Here is a 24,698-nt window from a genome sequence, read left to right as displayed (position 1 = left end):
GGACGAAAATTGGTGGACCGGTTATCGATTCAATTTTGATGAAGATCCGGATCCAGCTAGTATAATTTTTAAAGTGATTTTTCACCATTGGGAGATTGGGCCAAAAACGATACATAGCAGGATATCTCAAAGTTGTGGAGGGATTTGGACGAAACTTGGTGGACCGGTTATCGATTCAATTTTAATGAAGATCCGGATCCAGCTAGTATAATTTTTTAAGTGATTTTTCACCATTTGGAGATCGGGCCAAAAACGATGCATAGCAAGATATCTCAAAGTTGTGGAGGGAGATGGACGAAAATTGGTGGACCGGTTATCGATTCAATTTTGATGAAGATCCGGATCCAGCTTGTATAATTTTTAAAGTGATTTTTCAACATTGGGAGATGGGGCCAAAAACGATACATAGCAGGATATCTCAAAGTTGTGGAGGGATTTGGACGAAACTTGGTGGACCGGTTATCGATTCAATTTTGATGAAGATCCGGCTCCAGCTCGTATAATTTTTAAAGCGATTTTTCACCATTGGGAGATCGGGCCAAAAACGATACATAGCAGGATATCTCAAAGTTGTGGAGGGATTTGGACGAAACTTGGTGGACCGGTTATCGATTCAATTTTGATGAAGATCCGGATCCAGCTGGTATAATTTTAAAAGTGATTTTTCACCATTGGGAGATCGGGCCAAAAACGATACATAGCAAGATATCTCAAAGTTGTGGAGGGAGTTGGACGAAAATTGGTGGACCGGTGATCGATTCAATTTTGATGAAGATCCGGCTCCAGCTCGTATAATTTTAAAAGTGATTTTTCACCATTGGGAGATCGGGCCAAAAACGATACATAGCAGGATATCTCAAAGTTGTGGAGGGATTTGGACGAAACTTGGTGGACCGGTTATCGATTCAATTTTGATGAAGATCCGGCTCCAGCTTGTATAATTTTAAAAGTGATTTTTCACCATTGGGAGATGGGGCCAAAAACGATACATAGCAGGATATCTCAAAGTTGTGGAGGGATTTGGACGAAACTTGGTGGACCGGTTATCTCTTCAATTTTGATGAATATCCGGATCCAGCTGGTATAATTTTTTAAAGTGATTTTTCACCATTGGGAGATCGGGCCAAAAACGATACATAGCAGGATATCTCAAAGTTGTGGAGGGATTTGGACGAAAATTGGTGGACCGGTTATCGATTCAATTTTGATGAAGATCCGGCTCCAGCTCGTATAATTTTTAAAGTGATTTTTCACCATTGGGAGATCGGGCCAAAAACGATACATAGCAGGATATCTCAAAGTTGTGGAGGGATTTGGACGAAACTTGGTGGACCGGTTATCTCTTCAATTTTGATGAATATCCGGATCCAGCTGGTATAATTTTTAAAAGTGATTTTTCACCATTGGGAGATCGGGCCAAAAACGATACATAGCAGGATATCTCAAAGTTGTGGAGGGATTTGGACGAAACTTGGTGGACCAGTTATCGATTCAATTTTGATGAAGATCTGGATCCAGCTAGTATAATTTTAAAAGTGATTTTTCACCATTGGGAGATGGGGCCAAAAACGATACATAGCAGGATATCTCAAAGTTGTGGAGGGATTTGGACGAAACTTGGTGGACCGTTTATCGATTCAATTTTGATGAAGATCCGGCTCCAGCTCGTATAATTTTTAAAGCGATTTTTCACCATTGGGAGATCGGGCCAAAAACGATACATAGCAGGATATCTCAAAGTTGTGGAGGGATTTGGACGAAACTTGGTGGACCGGTTATCGATTCAATTTTGATGAAGATCCGGATCCAGCTGGTATAATTTTTAAAGTGATTTTTCACCATTGGGAGATCGGGCCAAAAACGATACATAGCAAGATATCTCAAAGTTGTGGAGGGAGTTGGACGAAAATTGGTGGACCGGTGATCGATTCAATTTTGATGAAGATCCGGCTCCAGCTCGTATAATTTTTAAAGTGATTTTTCACCATTGGGAGATCGGGCCAAAAACGATACATAGCAGGATATCTCAAAGTTGTGGAGGGATTTGGACGAAACTTGGTGGACCGGTTATCGATTCAATTTTGATGAAGATCCGGCTCCAGCTTGTATAATTTTTAAAGTGATTTTTCACCATTGGGAGATGGGGCCAAAAACGATACATAGCAGGATATCTCAAAGTTGTGGAGGGATTTGGACGAAACTTGGTGGACCGGTTATCTCTTCAATTTTGATGAATATCCGGATCCAGCTGGTATAATTTTTTAAAGTGATTTTTCACCATTGGGAGATCGGGCCAAAAACGATACATAGCAGGATATCTCAAAGTTGTGGAGGGATTTGGACGAAAATTGGTGGACCGGTTATCGATTCAATTTTGATGAAGATCCGGCTCCAGCTCGTATAATTTTTAAAGTGATTTTTCACCATTGGGAGATCGGGCCAAAAACGATACATAGCAGGATATCTCAAAGTTGTGGAGGGATTTGGACGAAACTTGGTGGACCGGTTATCTCTTCAATTTTGATGAATATCCGGATCCAGCTGGTATAATTTTTTAAAGTGATTTTTTACCATTGGGAGATCGGGCAAAAACGATACATAGCAGGATATCTCAAAGTTGTGGAGGGATTTGGACGAAACTTGGTGGACCAGTTATCGATTCAATTTTGATGAAGATCCGGATCCAGCTAGTATAATTTTTAAAGTGATTTTTCACCATTGGGAGATCGGGCCAAAAACGATACATAGCAGGATATCTCAAAGTTGTGGAGGGATTTGGACGAAAATTGGTGGACCGGTTATCGATTCAATTTTGATGAAGATCCGGCTCCAGCTCGTATAATTTTTAAAGTGATTTTTCACCATTGGGAGATCGGGCCAAAAACGATACATAGCAGGATATCTCAAGGTTGTGGAGGGATTTGGACGAAACTTGGTGGACCGGTTATCGATTCAATTTTGATGAAGATCCGGATCCAGCTGGTATAATTTTTAAAGTGATTTTTCACCATTGGGAGATCGGGCCAAAAACGATACATAGCAAGATATCTCAAAGTTGTGGAGGGAGTTGGACGAAAATTGGTGGACCGGTTATCGATTCAATTTTGATGAAGATCCGGCTCCAGCTCGTATAATTTTTAAAGTGATTTTTCACCATTGGGAGATCGGGCCAAAAACGATACATAGCAGGATATCTCAAAGTTGTGGAGGGATTTGGACGAAACTTGGTGGACCGGTTATCGATTCAATTTTGAGGAAGATCCGGCTCCAGCTCGTATAATTTTTAAAGTGATTTTTCACCATTGGGAGATGGGGCCAAAAACGATACATAGCAGGATATCTCAACTTTGTGGAGGGATTTGGACGAAACTTGGTGGACCGGTTATCTCTTCAATTTTGATGAATATCCGGATCCAGCTGGTATAATTTTTTAAAGTGATTTTTCACCATTGGGAGATCGGGCCAAAAACGATACATAGCAGGATATCTCAAAGTTGTGGAGGGATCTGGACGAAAATTGGTGGACCGGTTATCGATTCAATTTTGATGAAGATCCGGCTCCAGCTCGTATAATTTTTAAAGTGATTTTTCACCATTGGGAGATCGGGCCAAATACGATACATAGCAGGATATCTCAAAGTTGTGGAGGGATTTGGACGAAACTTGGTGGACCGGTTATTGATTCAATTTTGATGAAGATCCGGATCCAGCTGGTATAATTTTAAAAGTGATTTTTCACCATTGGGAGATCGGGCCAAAAACGATACATAGCAAGATATCTCAAAGTTGTGGAGGGAGTTGGACGAAAATTGGTGGACCGGTTATCGATTCAATTTTGATGAAGATCCGGATCCAGCTAGTATAATTTTTAAAGTGATTTTTCACCATTGGGAGATTGGGCCAAAAACGATACATAGCAGGATATCTCAAAGTTGTGGAGGGATTTGGACGAAACTTGGTGGACCGGTTATCGATTCAATTTTAATGAAGATCCGGATCCAGCTAGTATAATTTTTTAAGTGATTTTTCACCATTTGGAGATCGGGCCAAAAACGATGCATAGCAAGATATCTCAAAGTTGTGGAGGGAGATGGACGAAAATTGGTGGACCGGTTATCGATTCAATTTTGATGAAGATCCGGATCCAGCTTGTATAATTTTTAAAGTGATTTTTCAACATTGGGAGATGGGGCCAAAAACGATACATAGCAGGATATCTCAAAGTTGTGGAGGGATTTGGACGAAACTTGGTGGACCGGTTATCGATTCAATTTTGATGAAGATCCGGCTCCAGCTCGTATAATTTTTAAAGCGATTTTTCACCATTGGGAGATCGGGCCAAAAACGATACATAGCAGGATATCTCAAAGTTGTGGAGGGATTTGGACGAAACTTGGTGGACCGGTTATCGATTCAATTTTGATGAAGATCCGGATCCAGCTGGTATAATTTTAAAAGTGATTTTTCACCATTGGGAGATCGGGCCAAAAACGATACATAGCAAGATATCTCAAAGTTGTGGAGGGAGTTGGACGAAAATTGGTGGACCGGTGATCGATTCAATTTTGATGAAGATCCGGCTCCAGCTCGTATAATTTTTAAAGTGATTTTTCACCATTGGGAGATCGGGCCAAAAACGATACATAGCAGGATATCTAAAAGTTGTGGAGGGATTTGGACGAAACTTGGTGGACCGGTTATCGATTCAATTTTGATGAAGATCCGGCTCCAGCTTGTATAATTTTAAAAGTGATTTTTCACCATTGGGAGATGGGGCCAAAAACGATACATAGCAGGATATCTCAAAGTTGTGGAGGGATTTGGACGAAACTTGGTGGACCGGTTATCTCTTCAATTTTGATGAATATCCGGATCCAGCTGGTATAATTTTTTAAAGTGATTTTTCACCATTGGGAGATCGGGCCAAAAACGATACATAGCAGGATATCTCAAAGTTGTGGAGGGATTTGGACGAAAATTGGTGGACCGGTTATCGATTCAATTTTGATGAAGATCCGGCTCCAGCTCGTATAATTTTTAAAGTGATTTTTCACCATTGGGAGATCGGGCCAAAAACGATACATAGCAGGATATCTCAAAGTTGTGGAGGGATTTGGACGAAACTTGGTGGACCGGTTATCTCTTCAATTTTGATGAATATCCGGATCCAGCTGGTATAATTTTTAAAAGTGATTTTTCACCATTGGGAGATCGGGCCAAAAACGATACATAGCAGGATATCTCAAAGTTGTGGAGGGATTTGGACGAAACTTGGTGGACCAGTTATCGATTCAATTTTGATGAAGATCCGGATCCAGCTAGTATAATTTTTAAAGTGATTTTTCACCATTGGGAGATCGGGCCAAAAACGATACATAGCAGGATATCTCAAAGTTGTGGAGGGATTTGGACGAAAATTGGTGGACCGGTTATCGATTCAATTTTGATGAAGATCCGGATCCAGCTGGTATAATTTTTAAAGTGATTTTTCACCATTGGGAGATCGGGCCAAAAACGATACATAGCAAGATATCTCAAAGTTGTGGAGGGAGTTGGACGAAAATTGGTGGACCGGTTATCGATTCAATTTTGATGAAGATCCGGCTCCAGCTCGTATAATTTTTAAAGTGATTTTTCACCATTGGGAGATCGGGCCACAAACGATACATAGCAGGATATCTCAAAGTTGTGGAGGGATTTGGACGAAACTTGGTGGACCGGTTATCGATTCAATTTTGAGGAAGATCCGGCTCCAGCTCGTATAATTTTTAAAGTGATTTTTCACCATTGGGAGATGGGGCCAAAAACGATACATAGCAGGATATCTCAACTTTGTGGAGGGATTTGGACGAAACTTGGTGGACCGGTTATCTCTTCAATTTTGATGAATATCCGGATCCAGCTGGTATAATTTTTTAAAGTGATTTTTCACCATTGGGAGATCGGGCCAAAAACGATACATAGCAGGATATCTCAAAGTTGTGGAGGGATCTGGACGAAAATTGGTGGACCGGTTATCGATTCAATATTGATGAAGATCCGGCTCCAGCTCGTATAATTTTTAAAGTGATTTTTCACCATTGGGAGATCGGGCCAAAAACGATACATAGCAGGATATCTCAAAGTTGTGGAGGGATTTGGACGAAACTTGGTGGACCGGTTATTGATTCAATTTTGATGAAGATCCGGATCCAGCTGGTATAATTTTAAAAGTGATTTTTCACCATTGGGAGATCGGGCCAAAAACGATACATAGCAAGATATCTCAAAGTTGTGGAGGGAGTTGGACGAAAATTGGTGGACCGGTTATCGATTCAATTTTGATGAAGATCCGGATCCAGCTAGTATAATTTTTAAAGTGATTTTTCACCATTGGGAGATTGGGCCAAAAACGATACATAGCAGGATATCTCAAAGTTGTGGAGGGATTTGGACGAAACTTGGTGGACCGGTTATCGATTCAATTTTAATGAAGATCCGGATCCAGCTAGTATAATTTTTTAAGTGATTTTTCACCATTTGGAGATCGGGCCAAAAACGATGCATAGCAAGATATCTCAAAGTTGTGGAGGGAGATGGACGAAAATTGGTGGACCGGTTATCGATTCAATTTTGATGAAGATCCGGATCCAGCTTGTATAATTTTTAAAGTGATTTTTCACCATTGGGAGATTGGGCCAAAAACGATACATAGCAGGATATCTCAAAGTTGTGGAGGGATTTGGACGAAACTTGGTGGACCGGTTATCGATTCAATTTTGTTGAAGATCCGGATCCAGCTAGTATAATTTTTAAAGTGATTTTTCACCATTGGGAGATTGGGCCAAAAACGATACATAGCAGGATATCTCAAAGTTGTGGAGGGATTTGGACGAAACTTGGTGGACCAGTTATCGATTCAATTTTGATGAAGATCTGGATCCAGCTAGTATAATTTTTAAAGTGATTTTTCACCATTGGGAGATCGGGCCAAAAACGATACATAGCAGGATATCTCAAAGTTGTGGAGGGATTTGGACGAAAATTGGTGGACCGGTTATCGATTCAATTTTGATGAAGATCCGGCTCCAGCTCGTATAATTTTTAAAGTGATTTTTCACCATTGGGAGATCGGGCCAAAAACGATACATAGCAGGATATCTCAAAGTTGTGGAGGGATTTGGACGAAACTTGGTGGACCAGTTATCGATTCAATTTTGATGAAGTTCCGGATCCAGCTGGTATAATTTTTAAAGTGATTTTTCACCATTGGGAGATCGGGCCAAAAACGATACATAGCAAGATATCTCAAAGTTGTGGAGGGAGTTGGACGAAAATTGGTGGACCGGTTATCGATTCAATTTTGATGAAGATCCGGCTCCAGCTCGTATAATTTTTAAAGTGATTTTTCACCATTGGGAGATCGGGCCAAAAACGATACATAGCAGGATATCTCAAAGTTGTGGAGGGATTTGGACGAAACTTGGTGGACCGGTTATCGATTCAATTTTGATGAAGATCCGGCTCCAGCTCGTATAATTTTTAAAGTGATTTTTCACCATTGGGAGATGGGGCCAAAAACGATACACAGCAGGATATCTCAAAGTTGTGGAGGGATTTGAACGAAACTTGGTGGACCGGTTATCTCTTCAATTTTGATGAATATCCGGATCCAGCTGGTATAATTTTTTAAAGTGATTTTTCACCATTGGGAGATCGGGCCAAAAACGATACATAGCAGGATATCTCAAAGTTGTGGAGGGATTTGGACGAAACTTGGTGGACCAGTTATCGATTCAATTTTGATGAAGATCCGGATCCAGCTAGTATAATTTTTAAAGTGATTTTTCACCATTGGGAGATCGGGCCAAAAACGATACATAGCAGGATATCTCAAAGTTGTGGAGGGATTTGGACGAAAATTGGTGGACCGGTTATCGATTCAATTTTGATGAAGATCCGGCTCCAGCTCGTATAATTTTTAAAGTGATTTTTCACCATTGGGAGATCGGGCCAAAAACGATACATAGCAGGATATCTCAAAGTTGTGGAGGGATTTGGACGAAACTTGGTGGACCGGTTATCTCTTCAATTTTGATGAATATCCGGATCCAGCTGGTATAATTTTTTAAAGTGATTTTTCACCATTGGGAGATCGGGCCAAAAACGATACATAGCAGGATATCTCAAAGTTGTGGAGGGATTTGGACGAAACTTGGTGGACCAGTTATCGATTCAATTTTGATGAAGATCCGGATCCAGCTCGTATAATTTTTAAAGTGATTTTTCACCATTGGGAGATCGGGCCAAAAACGATACATAGCAGGATATCTCACAGTTGTGGAGGGATTTGGACGAAAATTGGTGGACCGGTTATCGATTCAATTTTGATGAAGATCCGGCTCCAGCTCGTATAATTTTTAAAGTGATTTTTCACCATTGGGAGATCGAGCCAAAAACGATACATAGCAGGATATCTCAAAGTTGTGGAGGGATTTGGACGAAACTTGGTGGACCGGTTATCGATTCAATTTTGATGAAGATCCGGATCCAGCTGGTATAATTTTTAAAGTGATTTTTCACCATTGGGAGATCGGGCCAAAAACGATACATAGCAAGATATCTCAAAGTTGTGGAGGGAGTTGGACGAAAATTGGTGGACCGGTTATCGATTCAATTTTGATGAAGATCCGGCTCCAGCTCGTATAATTTTTAAAGTGATTTTTCACCATTGGGAGATCGGGCCAAAAACGATACATAGCAGGATATCTCAAAGTTGTGGAGGGATTTGGACGAAACTTGGTGGACCGGTTATCGATTCAATTTTGATGAAGATCCGGCTCCAGCTCGTATAATTTTTAAAGTGATTTTTCACCATTGGGAGATGGGGCCAAAAACGATACATAGCAGGATATCTCAAAGTTGTGGAGGGATTTGGACGAAACTTGGTGGACCGGTTATCTCTTCAATTTTGATGAATATCCGGATCCAGCTGGTATAATTTTTTAAAGTGATTTTTCACCATTGGGAGATCGGGCCAAAAACGATACATAGTAGGATATCTCAAAGTTGTGGAGGGATTTGGACGAAACTTGGTGGACCGGTTATTGATTCAATTTTGATGAAGATCCGGATCCAGCTGGTATAATTTTAAAAGTGATTTTTCACCATTGGGAGATCGGGCCAAAAACGATACATAGCAAGATATCTCAAAGTTCTGGAGGGAGTTGGACGAAAATTGGTGGACCGGTTATCGATTCAATTTTGATGAAGATCCGGATCCAGCTAGTATAATTTTTAAAGTGATTTTTCACCATTGGGTGATTGGGCCAAAAACGATACATAGCAGGATATCTCAAAGTTGTGGAGGGATTTGGACGAAACATGGTGGACCGGTTATCGATTCAATGTTGATGAAGATCCGGATCCAGCTCGTATAATTTTTAAAGTGATTTTTCACCATTGGGAGATCGGGCCAAAAACGATACATAGCAAGATATCTCAAAGTTGTGGAGGGAGTTGGACGAAAATTGGTGGACCGGTTATCGATTCAATTTTGATGAAGATCCGGCTCCAGCTCGTATAATTTTAAAAGTGATTTTTCACCATTGGGAGATCAGGCCAAAAACGATACATAGCAGGATATCTCAAAGTTGTGGAGGGATTTGGACGAAACTTGGTGGACCGGTTATCGATTCAATTTTGATGAAGATCCGGCTCCAGCTCGTATAATTTTAAAAGTGATTTTTCACCATTGGGAGATGGGGCCAAAAACGATACATAGCAGGATATCTCAAAGTTGTGGAGGGATTTGGACGAAACTTGGTGGACCGGTTATCTCTTCAATTTTGATGAATATCCGGATCCAGCTGGTATAATTTTTAAAAGTGATTTTTCACCATTGGGAGATCGGGCCAAAAACGATACATTGCAGGATATCTCAAAGTTGTGGAGGGATTTGGACGAAACTTGGTGGACCGGTTATCGATTCAATTTTGATGAAGATCCGGCTCCAGCTCGTATAATTTTTAAAGTGATTTTTCACCATTGGGAGATGGGGCCAAAAACGATACATAGCAGGATATCTCAAAGTTGTGGAGGGATTTGGACGAAACTTGGTGGACCGGTTATCTCTTCAATTTTGATGAATATCCGGATCCAGCTGGTATAATTTTTTAAAGTGATTTTTCACCATTGGGAGATGGGGCCAAAAACGATACATAGCAGGATATCTCAAAGTTGCGGAGGGATTTGGACGAAACTTGGTGGACCAGTTATCGATTCAATTTTGATGAAGATCCGGATCCAGCTGGTATAATTTTTAAAGTGATTTTTCACCATTGGGAGATCGGGCCAAAAACGATACATAGCAAGATATCTCAAAGTTGTGGAGGGAGTTGGACGAAAATTGGTGGACCGGTTATCGATTCAATTTTGATGAAGATCCGGCTCCAGCTCGTATAATTTTTAAAGTGATTTTTCACCATTGGGAGATCGGGCCAAAAACGATACATAGCAGGATATCTCAAAGTTGTGGAGGGATTTGGACGAAACTTGATGGACCGGTTATCGATTCAATTTTGATGAAGATCCGGCTCCAGCTCGTATAATTTTTAAAGTGATTTTTCACCATTGGGAGATGGGGCCAAAAACGATACACAGCAGGATATCTCAAAGTTGTGGAGGGATTTGAACGAAACTTGGTGGACCGGTTATCTCTTCAATTTTGATGAATATCCGGATCCAGCTGGTATAATTTTTTAAAGTGATTTTTCACCATTGGGAGATCGGGCCAAAAACGATACATAGCAGGATATCTCAAAGTTGTGGAGGGATTTGGACGAAACTTGGTGGACCAGTTATCGATTCAATTTTGATGAAGATCCGGATCCAGCTAGTATAATTTTTAAAGTGATTTTTCACCATTGGGAGATCGGGCCAAAAACGATACATAGCAGGATATCTCAAAGTTGTGGAGGGATTTGGACGAAACTTGGTGGACCGGTTATCTCTTCAATTTTGATGAATATCCGGATCCAGCTGGTATAATTTTTTAAAGTGATTTTTCACCATTGGGAGATCGGGCCAAAAACGATACATAGCAGGATATCTCAAAGTTGTGGAGGGATTTGGACGAAACTTGGTGGACCGGTTATCGATTCAATTTTGATGAAGATCCGGATCCAGCTGGTATAATTTTTAAAGTGATTTTTCACCATTGGGAGATCGGGCCAAAAACGATACATAGCAGGATATCTCAAAGTTGTGGAGGGATTTGGACGAAACTTGGTGGACCAGTTATCGATTCAATTTTGATGAAGTTCCGGATCCAGCTGGTATAATTTTTAAAGTGATTTTTCACCATTGGGAGATCGGGCCAAAAACGATACATAGCAAGATATCTCAAAGTTGTGGAGGGAGTTGGACGAAAATTGGTGGACCGGTTATCGATTCAATTTTGATGAAGATCCGGCTCCAGCTCGTATAATTTTTAAAGTGATTTTTCACCATTGGGAGATCGGGCCAAAAACGATACATAGCAGGATATCTCAAAGTTGTGGAGGGATTTGGACGAAACTTGGTGGACCGGTTATCGATTCAATTTTGATGAAGATCCGGCTCCAGCTCGTATAATTTTTAAAGTGATTTTTCACCATTGGGAGATGGGGCCAAAAACGATACATAGCAGGATATCTCAAAGTTGTGGAGGGATTTGGACGAAACTTGGTGGACCGGTTATCTCTTCAATTTTGATGAATATCCGGATCCAGCTGGTATAATTTTTTAAAGTGATTTTTCACCATTGGGAGATCGGGCCAAAAACGATACATAGTAGGATATCTCAAAGTTGTGGAGGGATTTGGACGAAACTTGGTGGACCGGTTATTGATTCAATTTTGATGAAGATCCGGATCCAGCTGGTATAATTTTAAAAGTGATTTTTCACCATTGGGAGATCGGGCCAAAAACGATACATAGCAAGATATCTCAAAGTTCTGGAGGGAGTTGGACGAAAATTGGTGGACCGGTTATCGATTCAATTTTGATGAAGATCCGGATCCAGCTAGTATAATTTTTAAAGTGATTTTTCACCATTGGGTGATTGGGCCAAAAACGATACATAGCAGGATATCTCAAAGTTGTGGAGGGATTTGGACGAAACATGGTGGACCGGTTATCGATTCAATGTTGATGAAGATCCGGATCCAGCTCGTATAATTTTTAAAGTGATTTTTCACCATTGGGAGATCGGGCCAAAAACGATACATAGCAAGATATCTCAAAGTTGTGGAGGGAGTTGGACGAAAATTGGTGGACCGGTTATCGATTCAATTTTGATGAAGATCCGGCTCCAGCTCGTATAATTTTAAAAGTGATTTTTCACCATTGGGAGATCAGGCCAAAAACGATACATAGCAGGATATCTCAAAGTTGTGGAGGGATTTGGACGAAACTTGGTGGACCGGTTATCGATTCAATTTTGATGAAGATCCGGCTCCAGCTCGTATAATTTTAAAAGTGATTTTTCACCATTGGGAGATGGGGCCAAAAACGATACATAGCAGGATATCTCAAAGTTGTGGAGGGATTTGGACGAAACTTGGTGGACCGGTTATCTCTTCAATTTTGATGAATATCCGGATCCAGCTGGTATAATTTTTAAAAGTGATTTTTCACCATTGGGAGATCGGGCCAAAAACGATACATTGCAGGATATCTCAAAGTTGTGGAGGGATTTGGACGAAACTTGGTGGACCGGTTATCGATTCAATTTTGATGAAGATCCGGCTCCAGCTCGTATAATTTTTAAAGTGATTTTTCACCATTGGGAGATGGGGCCAAAAACGATACATAGCAGGATATCTCAAAGTTGTGGAGGGATTTGGACGAAACTTGGTGGACCGGTTATCTCTTCAATTTTGATGAATATCCGGATCCAGCTGGTATAATTTTTTAAAGTGATTTTTCACCATTGGGAGATGGGGCCAAAAACGATACATAGCAGGATATCTCAAAGTTGCGGAGGGATTTGGACGAAACTTGGTGGACCAGTTATCGATTCAATTTTGATGAAGATCCGGATCCAGCTGGTATAATTTTTAAAGTGATTTTTCACCATTGGGAGATCGGGCCAAAAACGATACATAGCAAGATATCTCAAAGTTGTGGAGGGAGTTGGACGAAAATTGGTGGACCGGTTATCGATTCAATTTTGATGAAGATCCGGCTCCAGCTCGTATAATTTTTAAAGTGATTTTTCACCATTGGGAGATCGGGCCAAAAACGATACATAGCAGGATATCTCAAAGTTGTGGAGGGATTTGGACGAAACTTGATGGACCGGTTATCGATTCAATTTTGATGAAGATCCGGCTCCAGCTCGTATAATTTTTAAAGTGATTTTTCACCATTGGGAGATGGGGCCAAAAACGATACACAGCAGGATATCTCAAAGTTGTGGAGGGATTTGAACGAAACTTGGTGGACCGGTTATCTCTTCAATTTTGATGAATATCCGGATCCAGCTGGTATAATTTTTTAAAGTGATTTTTCACCATTGGGAGATCGGGCCAAAAACGATACATAGCAGGATATCTCAAAGTTGTGGAGGGATTTGGACGAAACTTGGTGGACCAGTTATCGATTCAATTTTGATGAAGATCCGGATCCAGCTAGTATAATTTTTAAAGTGATTTTTCACCATTGGGAGATCGGGCCAAAAACGATACATAGCAGGATATCTCAAAGTTGTGGAGGGATTTGGACGAAACTTGGTGGACCGGTTATCTCTTCAATTTTGATGAATATCCGGATCCAGCTGGTATAATTTTTTAAAGTGATTTTTCACCATTGGGAGATCGGGCCAAAAACGATACATAGCAGGATATCTCAAAGTTGTGGAGGGATTTGGACGAAACTTGGTGGACCGGTTATCGATTCAATTTTGATGAAGATCCGGATCCAGCTGGTATAATTTTTAAAGTGATTTTTCACCATTGGGAGATCGGGCCAAAAACGATACATAGCAGGATATCTCAAAGTTGTGGAGGGATTTGGACGAAACTTGGTGGACCAGTTATCGATTCAATTTTGATGAAGTTCCGGATCCAGCTGGTATAATTTTTAAAGTGATTTTTCACCATTGGGAGATCGGGCCAAAAACGATACATAGCAAGATATCTCAAAGTTGTGGAGGGAGTTGGACGAAAATTGGTGGACCGGTTATCGATTCAATTTTGATGAAGATCCGGCTCCAGCTCGTATAATTTTTAAAGTGATTTTTCACCATTGGGAGATCGGGCCAAAAACGATACATAGCAGGATATCTCAAAGTTGTGGAGGGATTTGGACGAAACTTGGTGGACCGGTTATCGATTCAATTTTGATGAAGATCCGGCTCCAGCTCGTATAATTTTTAAAGTGATTTTTCACCATTGGGAGATGGGGCCAAAAACGATACACAGCAGGATATCTCAAAGTTGTGGAGGGATTTGAACGAAACTTGGTGGACCGGTTATCTCTTCAATTTTGATGAATATCCGGATCCAGCTGGTATAATTTTTTAAAGTGATTTTTCACCATTGGGAGATCGGGCCAAAAACGATACATAGCAGGATATCTCAAAGTTGTGGAGGGATTTGGACGAAACTTGGTGGACCAGTTATCGATTCAATTTTGATGAAGATCCGGATCCAGCTAGTATAATTTTTAAAGTGATTTTTCACCATTGGGAGATCGGGCCAAAAACCATACATAGCAGGATATCTCAAAGTTGTGGAGGGATTTGGACGAAAATTGGTGGACCGGTTATCGATTCAATTTTGATGAAGATCCGGCTCCAGCTCGTATAATTTTTAAAGTGATTTTTCACCATTGGGAGATCGGGCCAAAAACGATACATAGCAGGATATCTCAAAGTTGTGGAGGGATTTGGACGAAACTTGGTGGACCGGTTATCTCTTCAATTTTGATGAATATCCGGATCCAGCTGGTATAATTTTTTTAAGTGATTTTTCACCATTGGGAGATCGGGCCAAAAACGATACATAGCAGGATATCTCAAAGTTGTGGAGGGATTTGGACGAAACTTGGTGGACCAGTTATCGATTCAATTTTGATGAAGATCCGGATCCAGCTCGTATAATTTTTAAAGTGATTTTTCACCATTGGGAGATCGGGCCAAAAACGATACATAGCAGGATATCTCACAGTTGTGGAGGGATTTGGACGAAAATTGGTGGACCGGTTATCGATTCAATTTTGATGAAGATCCGGCTCCAGCTCGTATAATTTTTAAAGTGATTTTTCACCATTGGGAGATCGAGCCAAAAACGATACATAGCAGGATATCTCAAAGTTGTGGAGGGATTTGGACGAAACTTGGTGGACCGGTTATCGATTCAATTTTGATGAAGATCCGGATCCAGCTGGTATAATTTTTAAAGTGATTTTTCACCATTGGGAGATCGGGCCAAAAACGATACATAGCAAGATATCTCAAAGTTGTGGAGGGAGTTGGACGAAAATTGGTGGACCGGTTATCGATTCAATTTTGATGAAGATCCGGCTCCAGCTCGTATAATTTTTAAAGTGATTTTTCACCATTGGGAGATCGGGCCAAAAACGATACATAGCAGGATATCTCAAAGTTGTGGAGGGATTTGGACGAAACTTGGTGGACCGGTTATCGATTCAATTTTGATGAAGATCCGGCTCCAGCTCGTATAATTTTTAAAGTGATTTTTCACCATTGGGAGATGGGGCCAAAAACGATACATAGCAGGATATCTCAAAGTTGTGGAGGGATTTGGACGAAACTTGGTGGACCGGTTATCTCTTCAATTTTGATGAATATCCGGATCCAGCTGGTATAATTTTTTAAAGTGATTTTTCACCATTGGGAGATCGGGCCAAAAACGATACATAGTAGGATATCTCAAAGTTGTGGAGGGATTTGGACGAAACTTGGTGGACCGGTTATTGATTCAATTTTGATGAAGATCCGGATCCAGCTGGTATAATTTTAAAAGTGATTTTTCACCATTGGGAGATCGGGCCAAAAACGATACATAGCAAGATATCTCAAAGTTCTGGAGGGAGTTGGACGAAAATTGGTGGACCGGTTATCGATTCAATTTTGATGAAGATCCGGATCCAGCTAGTATAATTTTTAAAGTGATTTTTCACCATTGGGTGATTGGCCAAAAACGATACATAGCAGGATATCTCAAAGTTGTGGAGGGATTTGGACGAAACTTGGTGGACCGGTTATCGATTCAATGTTGATGAAGATCCGGATCCAGCTCGTATAATTTTTAAAGTGATTTTTCACCATTGGGAGATCGGGCCAAAAACGATACATAGCAAGATATCTCAAAGTTGTGGAGGGAGTTGGACGAAAATTGGTGGACCGGTTATCGATTCAATTTTGATGAAGATCCGGCTCCAGCTCGTATAATTTTAAAAGTGATTTTTCACCATTGGGAGATCAGGCCAAAAACGATACATAGCAGGATATCTCAAAGTTGTGGAGGGATTTGGACGAAACTTGGTGGACCGGTTATCGATTCAATTTTGATGAAGATCCGGCTCCAGCTCATATAATTTTAAAAGTGATTTTTCACCATTGGGAGATGGGGCCAAAAACGATACATAGCAGGATATCTCAAAGTTGTGGAGGGATTTGGACGAAACTTGGTGGACCGGTTATCTCTTCAATTTTGATGAATATCCGGATCCAGCTGGTATAATTTTTTAAAGTGATTTTTCACCATTGGGAGATCGGGCCAAAAACGATACATAGCAGGATATCTCAAAGTTGTGGAGGGATTTGGACGAAACTTGGTGGACCGGTTATCGATTCAATTTTGATGAAGATCCGGCTCCAGCTCGTATAATTTTTAAAGTGATTTTTCACCATTGGGAGATGGGGCCAAAAACGATACATAGCAGGATATCTCAAAGTTGTGGAGGGATTTGGACGAAACTTGGTGGACCGGTTATCTCTTCAATTTTGATGAATATCCGGATCCAGCTGGTATAATTTTTTAAAGTGATTTTTCACCATTGGGAGATGGGGCCAAAAACGATACATAGCAGGATATCTCAAAGTTGCGGAGGGATTTGGACGAAACTTGGTGGACCAGTTATCGATTCAATTTTGATGAAGATCCGGATCCAGCTGGTATAATTTTTTAAGTGATTTTTCACCATTGGGAGATCGGGCCAAAAACGATACATAGCAAGATATCTCAAAGTTGTGGAGGGAGTTGGACGAAAATTGGTGGACCGGTTATCGATTCAATTTTGATGAAGATCCGGCTCCAGCTCGTATAATTTTTAAAGTGATTTTTCACCATTGGGAGATCGGGTCAAAAACGATACATAGCAGGATATCTCAAAGTTGTGGAGGGATTTGGACGAAACTTGATGGACCGGTTATCGATTCAATTTTGATGAAGATCCGGCTCCAGCTCGTATAATTTTTAAAGTGATTTTTCACCATTGGGAGATGGGGCCAAAAACGATACACAGCAGGATATCTCAAAGTTGTGGAGGGATTTGAACGAAACTTGGTGGACCGGTTATCTCTTCAATTTTGATGAATATCCGGATCCAGCTGGTATAATTTTTTAAAGTGATTTTTCACCATTGGGAGATCGGGCCAAAAACGATACATAGCAGGATATCTCAAAGTTGTGGAGGGATTTGGACGAAACTTGGTGGACCGGTTATCGATTCAATTTTGATGAAGATCCGGATCCAGCTGGTATAATTTTTAAAGTGATTTTTCACCATTGGGAGATCGGGCCAAAAACGATACATAGCAAGATATCTCAAAGTTGTGGAGGGAGTTGGACGAAAATTGGTGGACCGGTTATCGATTCAATTTTGATGAAGATCCGGCTCCAGCTCGTATAATTTTTAAAGTGATTTTTCACCATTGGGAGATCGGGCCAAAAACGATACATAGCAGGATATCTCAAAGTTGTGGAGGGATTTGGACGAAACTTGGTGGACCGGTTATCGATTCAATTTTGATGAAGATCCGGCTCCAGCTCGTATAATTTTTAAAGTGATTTTTCACCATTGGGAGATGGGGCCAAAAACGATACATAGCAGGATATCTCAAAGTTGTGGAGGGATTTGGACGAAACTTGGTGGACCGGTTATCTCTTCAATTTTGATGAATATCCGGATCCAGCTGGTATAATTTTTTAAAGTGATTTTTCACCATTGGGAGATCGGGCCAAAAACGATACATAGTAGGATATCTCAAAGTTGTGGAGGGATTTGGACGAAACTTGGTGGACCGGTTATTGATTCAATTTTGATGAAGATCCGGATCCAGCTGGTATAATTTTAAAAGTGATTTTTCACCATTGGGAGATCGGGCCAAAAACGATACATAGCAAGATATCTCAAAGTTCTGGAGGGAGTTGGACGAAAATTGGTGGACCGGTTATCGATTCAATTTTGATGAAGATCCGGATCCAGCTAGTATAATTTTTAAAGTGATTTTTCACCATTGGGTGATTGGGCCAAAAACGATACATAGCAGGATATCTCAAAGTTGTGGAGGGATTTGGACGAAACTTGGTGGACCGGTTATCGATTCAATGTTGATGAAGATCCGGATCCAGCTCGTATAATTTTTAAAGTGATTTTTCACCATTGGGAGATCGGGCCAAAAACGATACATAGCAAGATATCTCAAAGTTGTGGAGGGAGTTGGACGAAAATTGGTGGACCGGTTATCGATTCAATTTTGATGAAGATCCGGCTCCAGCTCGTATAATTTTAAAAGTGATTTTCCACCATTGGGAGATCGGGCCAAAAACGATACATAGCAGGATATCTCAAAGTTGTGGAGGGATTTGGACGAAACTTGGTGGACCGGTTATCGATTCAATTTTGATGAAGATCCGGCTCCAGCTCGTATAATTTTTAAAGTGATTTTTCACCATTGGGAGATGGGGCCAAAAACGATACATAGCAGGATATCTCAAAGTTGTGGAGGGATTTGGACGAAACTTGGTGGACCGGTTATCTCTTCAATTTTGATGAATATCCGGATCCAGCTGGTATAATTTTTTAAAGTGATTTTTCACCATTGGGAGATCGGGCCAAAAACGATACATAGCAGGATATCTCAAAGTTGTGGAGGGATTTGGACGAAACTTGGTGGACCGGTTATCGATTCAATTTTGATGAAGATCCGGCTCCAGCTCGTATAATTTTTAAAGTGATTTTTCACCATTGGGAGATGGGGCCAAAAACGATACATAGCAGGATATCTCAAAGTTGTGGAGGGATTTGGACGAAACTTGGTGGACCGGTTATCTCTTCAATTTTGATGAATATCCGGATCCAGCTGGTATAATTTTTTAAAGTGATTTTTCACCATTGGGAGATGGGGCCAAAAACGATACATAGCAGGATATCTCAAAGTTGCGGAGGGATTTGGACGAAACTTGGTGGACCAGTTATCGATTCAATTTTGATGAAGATCCGGATCCAGCTGGTATAATTTTTTAAGTGATTTTTCACCATTGGGAGATCGGGCCAAAAACGATACATAGCAAGATATCTCAAAGTTGTGGAGGGAGTTGGACGAAAATTGGTGGACCGGTTATCGATTCAATTTTGATGAAGATCCGGCTCCAGCTCGTATAATTTTTAAAGTGATTTTTCACCATTGGGAGATCGGGCCAAAAACGATACATAGCAGGATATCTCAAAGTTGTGGAGGGATTTGGATGAAACTTGGTGGACCGGTTATCGATTCAATTTTGATGAAGATCCGGCTCCAGCTCGTATAATTTTTAAAGTGATTTTTCACCATTGGGAGATGGGGCCAAAAACGATACATAGCAGGATATCTCAAAGTTGTGGAGGGATTTGGACGAAACTTGGTGGACCGGTTATCTCTTCAATTTTGATGAATATCCGGATCCAGCTGGTATAATTTTTAAAAGTGATTTTTCACCATTGGGAGATCGAGCCAAAAACGATACATAGCAGGATATCTCAAAGTTGTGGAGGGATTTGGACGAAACTTGGTGGACCAGTTATCGATTCAATTTTGATGAAGATCCGGATCCAGCTGGTATAATTTTTAAAGTGATTTTTCACCATTGGGAGATCGGGCCAAAAACGATACATAGCAAGATATCTCAAAGTTGTGGAGGGAGTTGGACGAAAATTGGTGGACCGGTTATCGATTCAATTTTGATGAAGATCCGGATCCAGCTAGTATAATTTTTAAAGTGATTTTTCACCATTGGGTGATCGGGCCAAAAACGATACATAGCAGGATATCTCAAAGTTGTGGAGGGATTTGGACGAAACTTGGTGGACCGGTTATCGATTCAATTTTGATGAAGATCCGGATCCAGCTCGTATAATTTTTAAAGTGATTTTTCACCATTGGGAGATCGGGCCAAAAACGATACATAGCAAGATATCTCAAAGTTGTGGAGGGAGTTGGACGAAAATTGGTGGACCGGTTATCGATTCAATTTTGATGAAGATCCGGATCCAGCTAGTATAATTTTTAAAGTGATTTTTCACCATTGGGAGATTGGGCCAAAAACGATACATAGGAGGATATCTCAAAGTTGTGGAGGGATTTGGACGAAACTTGGTGGACCGGTTATCGATTCAATTTTGATGAAGATCCGGATCCGGATCCAGCTAGTAGAATTTTTATGTGCTTCTTCACCATTGAATGATAAGGCCAGCCAGGCGGAGGTATGCTCTCTACTGAGTGCCGTTCCAGTTAATGGATGTATCTGGAGGGTTATTGTTTTAGCGTTTATAATCCCTGCAAAACATCCAAACATTTACTTTCATTTTCCATTTCTGTTCACTCATAGCAAGCATCTTTAATTGATTGTTGAGCTATAAACCAATCTTTTTGTGTCACGAAGAGATTTCAGATATCACTGAGCGATTTACTTGTAATTTTGTTTTCTCAAAGACAATTGTTCATGCACAAATTATATCAAGATTTTTGGTAAACGTTTATCAGCTAGAAACCAATCTTTCTTGATGCAAACCAACTTTATCCCAATTTTGTTTTTTCTTAAAAGTTTTTCAGGAAGTGCTGGGAGAGAAACAATTGCCTTTGTTATTAGAGGAAAAAATGGAAACCGTATTGGATGCAGTTGAAGACGAAGAAAACGTCAGAATAGTTGAGGGTTTGTGGGTAGAAAGAAAAATGCATCAAGTAAAGAAAACACAATGAAACTAAAAAAAGGAAAATGACATGGAACTTGATAAAGAAGTCAAACAGTGTGTTGAGTGCAGTTTTGGGCTGGCTTCAAACATGCTCAAGTTTAGGTGGAAGGATCAAGAATAGCGTTCCCAACAATGAACGATATAGTCTCGCAATTTGCAACTTCACTTCATTTGCAACAGACTAACTCGAGGGGATTGCAGACGATACGAGGTGTTGTATTTCCAAATGCATCATCCCAGTCTATACTATAAGAGAGCCGTTTGTCTGTGTGTCTGTGTGACGCCACTTTCTCAGAAATGGCTGTACGGATCTTGATCAAACTTTCAGAGGTTCATCACTGAGCGTCAGAGAGTGTTTAAGGCAAAGAAAATTGAAGATTTGGGGGAAAAGTTCGATTTTTGGGGGGGATTTTAAAAAATCACTCTATAGTACCCGACTGAGCCTGTATTGCTACTTATGTGAAAGGTAATATTAAAGTATCCCCGATTATTGTGTGTTACATTATAATATGAAATAAAAATTTTCCTTAGTGGATGTGTGTCGGGAAATGTTTTAGGCACCTACAAAAATAGAAAAAAAATACCAAATTGATTTCTTGAAAATGCCAACGGGAGTTAGAACATCACCGGGCAATGTGGGGTACTTACTCCTGCTTGTAGGTTATAATCTCATGGACCGGATATTCCACGGCAGAACAAATATCGTCCCAGTATGTAAAGTAACATCTTCATTTGACTCTTGTTTTGAAAACGACAGAGATTATTTTCCAGATTATTTTCCAGATTATTTTTAGAATTAGCTTTAGATGTTCTTATTCGCAATACTTTATTTTTTGAGCTATTTTGTTGCTTTTCCTGAAACTTCCTAATTACTTCTTTTTTTTCTTTTTTTTTGTATACAGAATCGAGGCTCGTGAAAGAGCTGACATTTATTTCACAAACAAATCAAACAGACAAACAAAATATATAAAAAGAGGGAGCGGAAGACAAGATGGGGAGAGAAGGGGAAGCACACAAACACAAATTTTGTTTTTTGCAATGTTCTCTGGTATCTGTTTTAAGCAGTGCATTACTTAAGGGGTTTTTTTTTTCCAACATTCCTTCAGCACAGTCCAGTATATTGGCTTGCCAAAGGTCAAAGGACTGTTTAGCTCCTTGACCTTTTGCCTCCTTATCTTACTATAAGATCAAGTGTTAGAGTTAGACCAATACCTGCAGAAATACGCTTAGTCATCGTTGTTCCTCAGGTAATGAAATTGTTGTATAATTATGTTGATTCTGAAAAAATTATATAATCGAACATTTTTCGCAAGTCTTTACAAAACGTTCCAATAACATCAAAGCTGATGTGGCATGGTGAGCTTAATATGCAAATTTCACTGAAATTGAGCATTCCTCAATAATGTGAATGAATTAATACAATATGAGATACTTTACAAGGAACTTCAACACAGGAGTAGGCCATTAGGCCCATCAAAGCCTGTGCTATAATGGTCGTTTGTCCATGCTCTGTCCTTTTTTAAGGCTGAGCATCAAGTAAGGAGGCAGCTCGTACCTTTTTTTTGAAAGTCTTTGGTATTACTCAGCCGGGTTTCTCAACCGCTGACCTCACAGACTCAAAGCAGGCCCTTTAACCATGATACCACTGGGTTTGGTTTTCATTTCCATATTCAGGAGGATAGAGTATATTGGATGAGTTTATAAAAACCAGCTCGAGTGTGCCCGAATGATTGAACTGAGCTTCATTTGCATTGTAGAAATTGAAATTCTACAACCTGATGGTCAAGGTGTTTGACAATGGAAAACCAAGCTTGACCAGCACCTCGAAGGTGTCGGTGAATGTGCAGGACGCGAATGACAACATGCCAGTTTTCGTCACAAATAAGGTCTGGTTTTAACCACCTGTTGCAAAAAATAGACACTTATTCAGAAGTGTTTTTAATGTTTTGCTTTGTGTATTATTTCCTCTCCGTAGTTGTTCTCATCATTCACATCTTTACATTTATCTTAAAATACAACACTCAAATAAGACAATGTAAAATGTATAATAAGCACTAGAGATTGCTGAATTGTGAACGACTTGTCACTGTTTTGGCGAGCAGTTACATGCCAACATCCAGGAAAACATGAACAACATAGAAGTGGGTCGGGTGAAGGTCACAGACCTGGACTCCAAAGGGAGTGACGCATGGAAAGCAAATTATCGGATCACAAGTGGCAATGAGGGTGGTCACTTCAAAATAGAAACAGATTCATTGACGAATGAAGGAATCATTACTGTCATCAAGGTAAAATCACTCGTACCCTTTTGTTCTGCAAGTGATGTCACGTGATCCTTGCAATCACCATGCAGTCCTCTTATTTGTCAGATAAATAAATAAATATATGTCCTATTATTTGTCAACCAATGGATAATTTGACCCTTATCTTCTGTTTGTCTCACGTCACAGGCTTTTGATCATGAAGCATCACAAGCATCGTCCCTAACCATCCCTAACCATGAAGCAACACAAGCATCGTCACTAACCATTGTTACAAGCAATATTGAATCTTACCAAAGTTCGAGTCCGGATACAAAAGGTCAAACGCTTCAGTTCATTTATCATGTACTCGACTTCGATGAACGCCCCAAGTTTGAGCAAACAATCATCAAAACGACTCGTTCAGAGGGCATAGCAAAGAACAAAACTTTGGCTGTGCTAAAAGCAACATCACCAGTGCAAGCGGGGTCAAGCATTGGCAGCACCGGCAGTGCCATTAAGTAAGGAGGTGACGGGTTTGGGTTGGCCTTGAAAATCGCTCTTTAAATTGGTCTATGAATTCCTCCAAGTTTTTATTGTCAAGATACAATTCAGAACAAGAGTGAATATAAAGAAAAGTTTTCAAAAAAACAACAACAACATCTTACCTGCCAGGCTCTCAGATAATTATTGTTTTTTTTCCCTCTTCCTACCCTTTTTCACTTGCACCTTCTGACATGACTCATCAGGTACATAGTTGGTCATGATCCAGCTGGCATCATTAAGGTCGACCCAAAGACCGGCAAGGTTGAACTGACGAAGGGCCTGGATCGAGAATCACGATACATGAAAGATGGCATATACAAAGCTACGTTAATTGCTGTTGATGAAGGTGGGAAAGTTGTCAAAAGGGTATTTGGGGTATGAAATTCCTCATTTTTATTTGGAGATCATAACTGCTTTGTTCAAGACATGCTTTGTTCAAGCCATGCTTTGTTCAAGCCATGCTTTGTTCAACCATGCTTTGTTCAAGCCATGCTTTGTTCAAGCCATGCTTTATTCAAGCCATGCTTTATTCAAGCCATGCTTGGTTCAAGCCATGCTTTGTTCAAGCCATGCTTTATTCAAGCCATGCTTTATTCAAGCCATGCTTGGTTCAAGCCATGCTTTATTCAAGCCATGCTTTATTCAAGCCATGCTTTGTTCAACCATGCTTTGTTCAAGCCATGCTTTGTT

The 24,698-nt window shown here is 40.3% G+C and overlaps 1 protein-coding gene across 2 annotated transcripts in view; it reads left to right on the top strand.

Moving 5' to 3' along the window:
- LOC137436507 (cadherin-like protein 26) overlaps positions 1-24,698 on the top strand; it is a 55,585-nt gene that overhangs the window by 17,776 nt on the left and 13,111 nt on the right. For both annotated transcript variants that reach the window (XM_078786495.1, XM_078786496.1), the window contains exons 6-9: positions 22,980-23,108; positions 23,325-23,510; positions 23,673-23,983; positions 24,212-24,354. In XM_078786495.1, the coding sequence (XP_078642621.1) occupies positions 22,980-23,108; positions 23,325-23,510; positions 23,673-23,983; positions 24,212-24,354 (769 nt within the window). The remainder of the gene's footprint in view (positions 1-22,979; positions 23,109-23,324; positions 23,511-23,672; positions 23,984-24,211; positions 24,355-24,698) is intronic.

This window comes from Myxine glutinosa, chromosome 11 (assembly GCF_964187855.1).
Source record: "Myxine glutinosa chromosome 11, kmMyxGlut1.1, whole genome shotgun sequence".
Taxonomy (NCBI): domain Eukaryota; kingdom Metazoa; phylum Chordata; class Myxini; order Myxiniformes; family Myxinidae; genus Myxine; species Myxine glutinosa.
The sequence above is the reverse complement of the archived record's forward strand: the minus strand, read 5'-3'. Positions and strand labels throughout refer to the sequence as shown.